An 8,819-nucleotide genomic window follows, 5' to 3' on the forward strand; every position below is an offset into this window, starting at 1 on the left:
CTGCTGCTGCTGCAGCCGCCGTCACCATGTGTGAGCTGGGTGGTCCGGGAGGGATGGACGGCCGCTGGCACTGCTCGGCCGCTCAGGTAGAAGCTTTTCACCTCCCTCTCCTCCTTTCTCTGTGTGTCTCTCACTTCCTGTCTGTTCGCCAACTCCGGCTTGTGCGTCTCTCCAGAAGCCAGAAAAAACTTCATTTTTTCCTCCGCGGATCGCAGTCTCGTCTTGTCGTGCGCTCGGACGGTTTCCGCTCAGCGGTGCGGTCCGGTAGGGTTGGGTCGGGTTGGCTCACACTCGTCGGAGCCGAGGACCTCGGTTCACTCACTCTGGCAGCCCTTTGTGTTGCCGCTCCGACCGGGGTTTGAAACCTCTGCTGATGGAGGGGGGGGGGACGGATCGATAGGCGAGCGGCGCCGAGGCTCATCATTGATCGGTGACACTCAGCGGCTGATTGGTTCCTGTCACTTTTTGGATTGGTGGGGGGAAGGGGGGTTAAGGGGGCTGGGGAGGAGGGGGGGGGGGCGGGGGGGTATTGAGTGGACTGGACTGTGGAGGCGGAGCTCCAGGACCAGATCAGCGGGTCACCTGCCGGGTGAGTCCAGCGACAGGCCACTGGGAGAGGGAGGGCTCTGTCTGATTGGCCCTGATTGGACCTTATGCAACCTGACTTCCTGGTGGAGAGGGGGGGGGGGAGGTGCAGGAGGAGAAGAAGGAGAAGAAGGAGCAGGGGGAGGAGAGACAGGAGTCAAAGCAGGAGGAGCAGAAGGTGCAGGAGGAGGAGGGGGAAGAGGAGGTGCAGGAGAAGGAGGAGCTGCAGGAGGAGGAGTTGGAAGAGAAGCAGGACTCAAAGCAGGAGGAGCAGAAGGTACAGGAGAAGCAGGAGGAGTAGGGGAGGAGGAGGTGCAGGAGGAGCAGAAGGTACAGGAGAAGCAGGAGGAGGAGATGGAAGAGAAGCAGAAGGTGCAGGAGGAGGAGGTGAGAGGAGCTGAGGGAGGAGCGAGGGCGGCAGGTTTTCAGTCGGCGCTCTTCTCGTCGAGCACTTAGTGTCCCGCTTTGTTTTCCTTCTCTTCTGCTCCGGATATAATGTGTCTCCAGAGCTTCTCCCTCCATCCCTCCCTACCTCTCTCTCTCTCTCTCTACCTCCTCCTGCTCTTTGAAAGCTCTGCCACCCTCTCTATCTCTCTCTCCTCCCTCCCTCCCTCTCTCACTCTCTCACTTTGCTTTATTCCGCTGGCTACTAAGATCCACTGCAATGCATCACAATCCAATTTTAATTTGGTGCTGGCGCCGAGTGGCGAGCGACGCCGAGCCCAGCCTGGTTAAAACACGCACGGCCCTTTCTATCTATCTCTCTCTCTCTCTCTCTCTCTCTCTCTCTCTCTCTCTCTCTCTCTCTCTCCTCCCTGGCGCCACGGCGGGCGATGTTTAACAGCGCTTCATGAATATGCCAAGCACATTAGCGCCGTGTTAAGTAAAGACCTGAGCACTTTGAAGTCCTTCTCCTCCTCCTGCTGCTGCTGCTGCTTCCTCCTCCTCCTCCTCTTTCTCCTCCTTCTCCTTCTCCTCCTCCACTCGCCTGCTCCTCGAATCCTCTCTATCTTCCCAGGAGCACGTCGTCCTTCTTCGTATCACAATCTGGCTGGAATAGCAAATCAATACACAGGTCCCCACTGAGGCTGCACACCTCTTTTTGTGGCGAAAAATGTGTGTGCATGTATTTTATGTATGTACATATGTGTGTATATATATACATATATATATATATATATATATATATATATATATATACATATATATATATATATATATATATATATGTATGCCCCCCCCCCATCTTTTTAACAGTCCTGAACTTAGAGTTGCCATGGCAACAAGAGGAGCATGGATGGTGAGGATGGAAAAAAGGGGGGCCTCCTTATCTTTTTATTTTTTTTCCTTCACCGAGAGGGAGCAGGAGGAAGATGTGCGGATGAGATGAGCTCCGCTGGGATGAATGTGGGTTAGAGGTGGAGCCTAGTGGGTTACTGACGTGGAGCCGATGGAGGGGGTAGTGGGGTGGGGGGGGGCACCATCTGATGGAGCATTGGGCTGGAACATGTCATGAAACGTTGGGCGAGGGAGAGAGGGGGGGTGTGGGGGGAGGGGTGGGGGGGTTCCATTGGGCCGCCCGTGGCTCCACGCCGCCGCAGACGCTCTGAGCGCTCGCCAGCATCAGATGGAGCCGAGCAGAGGAGGTGTGAAGCAGGGGGGTGGGGGGGGGGGGGGTCCGAGAGAGAGAGAGAGAGAGACAATCAACAACACAACGAGACAACATTTTCCTTCCTTCCTTCTGCTTCTCTTCTTTCCTCCAACTGACAGTGACACACACACACACACACACACGCACACACACACACACACACACACACACACACACACACACTCACCAAGGCAACCGTGTCAGGATCCAGCGGGTCGTCAGGAAAAAACTGGGATTAACGTCAGAGTCCCCCCTCCTGCCCCCAGATGGGATTTGCTAATTAAAGCAAAGTGTTGATAAATAAGTCAAGAGCCTGGAAAAGCAACGCCAACTCGACTCCCATTGGCTGAGGCAAAAAAACAAGACAACGTAAAAGAAAAATTATTGGGGCAGTTTGCGAATTTTGCCTGTGGCCTTCGTAACACTAGTTTGCTGCACTGTGGCGAGTGAAGTCACATGACCTCACCCCACCCCCGCCACCCTGGAAAAAAATCAAAAAAAAGATGTGTGCAATAGCGGCGACTCCTTCCTGATCTACAACATTGCTGCGCTGGACTGTGCACGCGTTTGTGTGTGTGTGCGTGTGTGTGTGCGTGTGTGTGTGTGTGTGCGTGTGTGTGTGTGTGTGTGTGTGTGTGTGTGTGTGTGTGTGTGCGCGTGCATGCATGTCTGGAGTCGACGGCATTGTAAGGGCAACAACCCGTCTCAAAGAAACGTCGCGGCGCAGGTGGTGACCGTCTGCTTGCCGTCCGCACTTCTCCAAGCAGTAGAAGAAGAAGAAGACGACGACGACGACGACGACGACAAAGTGGCAGCAACAGAACAAATGCGGCTTTCGGGCTCACGGCTGTTTTCCTCTTCTCTCCGCAGTCGGCCGACGACCTGCTGGTGGCGTCGGCGGAGTGTCCCAGCGACGACGAGGACATCGACCCCTGCGACCCCAGTTCAGGTGAGCCGTCCTGCTCGTCCCTGTTCGGCCCGTGCGCTTCCTCGGCGCCGACTCGCCCCCATGAATTTTTCATCCCCACCCTGTTGGCCCCGCCTGCGGCCATCACCTCCACACTTAGCACCCCTCCGCCCCCTCCTCACCTCGCCTGCCTTCATCCCTTCACGCCGTTTTATGTCCCTCGCCCCGTCTCCCTGCCGCCCTGCCCAGAATCCTCCCGCTCATCCCGGCGGCCCTTTAACGCGCCGCCCGTAAATCACCATCGCGCCGCCATCGCTGCCACACAGTCGCCATAAAGTGTCAGCCGCAAGTAGTAAAAGCTGATAGAACACGCCCCCGTACCGCCAGCGCCGCCGCCGCTCTAATCTCATCTGTTTACACATTATCCGTAATACGGAAACGGCTCTGGCCCCCGAGTTGCGTGCAGAGCTTATGCAAAATAGATGTGGAATAATTTGTGCCGGGCGACGTGCCACATCTTTGGGCTGCAGCTTCTCCCCCGCCCCCATCACCCACCGCCTCATCTCACAACTAGGCTGTCAAACCATTCATGTTTTTAACGGAGATTAATCTCTGACTTTGCAAAGTTAACTGCGATTAATCGCATTTTGATTTGCATGTTTATAATTCTGTTAGTTTGTGGGTTTTTTTGTATTAATTGGGATCCAAATGAACACAAAGAACACATTGGCCTTTTTAATATTATTTCTTTCAGAACACTGCATCTACACCCACTTATGTGACATATGCATGACCCCTGTCGTGAGTCCAAAGCAAACGTGCCAGGAACGGTTTTCAGAACACTTGAAGTGTCCTGTAAACAGAGTCAGGCATCTTATGTGAACTGACTCCGAAAAAAAAAAGTTGAAATTTGCGCTTGCAGCAGCGTACGAGGCTGTCCTCGTATCATTGGCCTGTAGACAAGCCCCGCCCCGTATATTGCGTGGGTGTGTCCACTACCTGTCAAAGCGGCCAAACCGGTCCATTGAGGACCGCTGGTGCAGGTGGTTGCTGAAACCGCACGATATGAACACAGCTAACATCACCATGATGTTGACCGAAAGGGACAAAAAGCTTGCGATTAAAATGCCGTTAAAAAGATGAACACATTATGCCTTTTATTCAACCTCATCGCGATGAGCGTGTGAATGCTGACAGCCCTGTTCGTAACATTTGCAATCTAAGCCATTTTGCAATATCTTACCCTCCTGCAGCCCGCCCCCCGCTGCCGGACGTGAAGTTCCCCGGGCCGTCGGAGGTGGTGCGGGAGAGCAACAGCACCACCGGCATGGTGGTGGGCATCGTGGCGGCCGCCGCCCTCTGCATCCTCATCCTCCTCTACGCCATGTACAAGTACCGCAACCGCGACGAGGGCTCCTACCACGTGGACGAGAGCCGCAACTACATCAGCAACTCGGCCACGCAGCCCAACGGCAGCGCCAAGGACAAGCCGCTGGGCATCGCCAAGATCTCCAAGAACAAGAAGAACAAGGACAAGGAGTACTACGTCTGAACGGGAGGGGGCGCCGGTGGTGCGCTCCCGAAAGCCCCTCCGCCCCCACTCCCGCCCCCCAGACAACGCAACGCAACGCAACGCAGCGCAAAGCAACACACACCTTTATATATAGCGGTATATGTACATACATAGATATATTCTGAAAGAAAGAGAAAAAAAAAAGAAGAAGAAGAAGCAGCAAACATACACACTGACAACGACATGCTGATGTTAATGTTTACTATCCAATAACCCTCGAACGCACACACACGCTGGCAAGCACAAACATAACACACGCACACATGCATAAGCACAAACATAAGCACACACGCACACATACATAAGCACACACACACAGTCCCGGGGACGTGGACCCTCGCTGTACAGTATTTACCAAGGAGCACAGAGCCCCACCGCGGCTCCTCCGTCCACATGAAAAACCATTCCAACCAGTTTGAGTGGGTCCAGCCCCCAGTGCAGAACTATCCTGGGACGACTGGGACCTTTCAAAAAAAAATATTAAATGAATAAAAATAAAACGGAATCAACAGTCTGCCCTGCTGCAGACAGACAGACTCAGTGCCGAGCCGACGGAGAGATCTGATCAGGGGCCGGAGCACGACGGAGCATCAGAGCAAAGATGAATCAGAGGAGATGAAAAGGGAAAAGAAAAAAACAAGACAACAAGCACCAAGTGTCTCTTCCAAAAAGCTTCTTGGCCTTTTTTTTTTTCCTGCCTCGCTGATGCAGAAGGGACTCGCTGAGAGAAAAGACACGAGCCCCGATGGAAAATCAAGCCACGGTGAGCGGGCAGAGGCGGGGCCGGTGCGTCCGTGTTTAAAAAAAAAGAGAAAAAAAAGAGTTCAATGAATTTAAATTTAATTCTTAAAAAAAAAAAAGGCAGCGTGGGGATGAAAAGGGTTTTTAATACGGAGGCGGAATCAGCACAAAAAACTGAGGACGGACAGATTTTCCTGGATGAGACTGTCGGCACTCGAGATGCTACCTACAGACACCAGCTGCAGTGGCTGCAGTGTTGCGCACACACACGCACACACATACACACACACACACACACACACACACACACGACACTAAAGACCCCACATCTTCATCAGACTGGAAGCTGAAGACGGTGACGCCGACCGTCACTTCAGTCAGTGTTACTGCTCCCGTTGATGACGATGATGACGATGATGATGATGACGATGATGATGAAGAACATTTTGGGTCAGTTCAGGCTCTCTGAGGGCGGGAGGGGTTGGGTGGGAGGGGTCTTGTTGCACGTGAATTATCTTACTCCGTGTGATTTCTACCGCGTTGAAACTCCGGGGGGGCTCCACAGCGCCCCCTGCAGACCCGCCGCCTGGGCTCAAAGCAACACCCACACACTTCAAATGGTTTGTTGGTTTATTTCTTTGTTTCGATCCAACCGCATCCCGACAGACCCCGGCATTTTTTATTTCCTCCCTGAAAAAACCAACCAATCGAGTGTAACTGTTGTCTGTTGGCCTGTTGTTGCCGGGCGGAAGTGGAGGAGTTTAGGAGGCGTCTGCTGCCGAGTTTCTCGAAGGGCCACACCCTCCTTCCAACCCCTCCATCCCCTCCCCCACACCCTTCCCAACTCCTCCAAACCAATCAGCCCTGTTTCCTGGCAGGAAGCTGATGGGACTGAACTGAAGGTGGCGCCGTTGGCAGCGTGGAGGTTTTCACCACCGCTTGCTTTAAATTTCATCAGCTCGCCGTCCCTCCCTCCTCCAGCCATGGTGTACTGTATGTGTGCGTCCTTTTTTTTGCTTTGTTTGTTTTTTGTTTTGCCTCGTCTTTTCCGCTCCACCGGCGGTTGTGACTCACTCTTGGACTAACCGTCCGTCCGTCCGTCCGTCCCGGGATGAAGACCTTGTAGCTCCCCCTGCTGTTTGTTGGCGGTAACCATGGACAAAACCCCTTGAGTTCTCCCGAGACGCCCAACCGAACTGTCGGATGCATGCTGGACGAGCGGAGGCCCCAAAGGCACAAACGGTGGACACGGTGTGTGAGACATCTCAGATTTTGACATCTTAAACAAAGATTTTCCTCTTTTTCTCTCCGTCCTGACCTGGCCTTCCTCCTCCTCATCCTCCCTCCTCCGGTTTACTATGTTTCCCGTCTGTTTAACGCCCCGCCAGCCTCTTTGTCTCTCCTTGTGTTGCCCCCCTTCCCCTCCCCTCCCGAAAAACAAAGGAGGCGCCTCAGCCAATGGGATTCTACATCTCGGTGTCCATTAACCATGTTTATTTTCTATATGTACAATTTTTCTACAGTATTTACTTTTATTTTTATTGTTACAGTTCTTTGATGAACATAAAGTGGAAAATTTATTAAGAAAAATAGTTTTGAAGATTAACAAGTAAATAAAATATTACCCAAGTGATGAGCCTGGGGTGTCGCTTTTCCTTCTGCCCTGCAGGCGGATCAGAGAGCACGATGGCTTCTTTTGTTCTTGTGTGGCTTTTAAAATGGGAGGCAGCTGATACTGATATCACTCCTTGTTATCCTCGCCCACGCTGAAAGGGTTTGGATTTCTCTGATACGAATTGGCCGTTGCAGAGTGAGTCATGAACCCGATCACTTCCGACCGACTCGGTGCCGAGAAAACGCACCAATTCCCATCAACACCCTCTCCCCTTTTCCAAATGTTTCCCAGCATGCCTTGCAGGAGGCTACATACCCTTACTTGCGCTAGCAATTTATGGTGCTGGTTGCACAAAGTATGCGTAAAATAGGTCAAGATATATATTGTTGTAATCTGCTGTTATAAAAGTTAAAGGAAGGATTCATTTGGGAAAACTTTTCACCCCTCATCCGAAAGGCTTCTTCAGTTCTTTCCAGTGAGAGGCGAAAACGTCTTCAAGATGACAAGAATGAGTCCAGTTGCCGCAAACTCTTCTACTTAAAGATGACCTGGATAAGAATCTTCACAGACATACTACTTAAAATCTGTAAATCAAAACCGAAAGATGAACTTCATGAGATCAAAAATGATTTTTGGAATTTTTATATTTTCAATGTCCAACATTCCACTCATTGTTTTGCACATTTTCAAATCTTATTAAAAAATGATCATAATTTCTTTCAAATTGAAATGTTTTAGTTAGTGTATTTCCTTCATGTACTCGCTCTAGATTTACAGAAAACAGCACATTTAGCCCTCTGTTTGCAGCCTCCTGCTGAAACTGACGCTGTGACGCTTCCCCATTTTTGCAAGAGGAGTCAAAACACATGGGGCGGAGCCATTACCTGGCTGGGGGTGTAGCCACAACCCAGGGAGGAGGTAGCAGGAGCCACTGTGACATCACAGAGGGCTGATAGACAGAAGTGAAAGTGAAGGAAGCTCTCAAGTGGATGGTGCAGAAGATCGTGGATGGTGCCGCTCATCTGCTCCGAAGCCTCTTGGTCTCCAGCAGCAACTGCATCCCTCGGCGCTGGAGGGAGTTTATGGAGCCACTTTGTCGAGAACAAGAGTGGCTAAATTATTAACGAGCCCTCTTGCTTTCATTTTGAAATGTAAATGAAGGTGAGGAAACATTCAGAGATGAGGAATGATGTTGATTTGTCCTTTTTTTAGGTCACTTCTCAACAAGAAAGCAGATTTAATAGGTATTTCAAACACAGCTTGTTTTTTGGGGTTTTTTTCGACAGCAAACATTCTTACGTAAGTTCACTGTCAAACCAATTCATAATATAATGATTCTTCAATTCCTTTCTTCCTCGGGCCTCCTGTTAGAGCTTTAATGTTGTGATGATTTCATGACAGGGCCAGAGGGCCAAAGATCGAGTGCCAAACTGCTCCTCCAGAGGAGCTTCTCTGATTCCTGTCTTGGATTCCTGCGTCTCCTCGTTGATTAGAGCGCCCTCTCCTCCTGCACCGCCACCCCCCACCCCCCTCCTGTCTGTGTGCGTCGACAGAGGGAGAAAGCAAACAGGGCTTTGAAGTGCGGAGCTTGGTGCAGCTCTCTGCAGAGTTGCTTCTCGCTGGATGAAAGATGCAGCGAGGAACTGCAAGGACCTGCCATTCCTCCTCTTTGTTATCTGCCGGCGATTCTTTTTTCCGTTTTCTGTTCTTTTCACTCGTTCTGCTGAAGGTGTCTGAACAAATGGCT

General features: G+C 51.5%; 1 protein-coding gene across 16 annotated transcripts in view; it reads left to right on the forward strand.

Annotated features, from left to right (window-relative positions):
• nrxn1a (neurexin 1a) overlaps positions 1–7,090 on the forward strand; it is a 67,837-nt gene extending 60,747 nt beyond the window's left edge. For all 16 annotated transcript variants that reach the window (XM_076033460.1, XM_076033468.1, XM_076033466.1 and 13 more), the window contains 2 exons: positions 3,107–3,185; positions 4,397–7,090. In XM_076033460.1, coding sequence (XP_075889575.1) covers positions 3,107–3,185; positions 4,397–4,695 — 378 coding nt within the window. In that variant the 3' untranslated portion in view covers positions 4,696–7,090. The remainder of the gene's footprint in view (positions 1–3,106; positions 3,186–4,396) is intronic.
• Positions 7,091–8,819: the final 1,729 nt, after the last annotated feature.

The sequence above is a fragment of the Nelusetta ayraudi genome, unplaced genomic scaffold (genome assembly GCF_046127955.1).
Source record: "Nelusetta ayraudi isolate G7.1 ecotype Tasmania unplaced genomic scaffold, CSIRO-AGI_Nayr_v1 ptg000042l, whole genome shotgun sequence".
Lineage (NCBI taxonomy): Eukaryota > Metazoa > Chordata > Actinopteri > Tetraodontiformes > Monacanthidae > Nelusetta > Nelusetta ayraudi.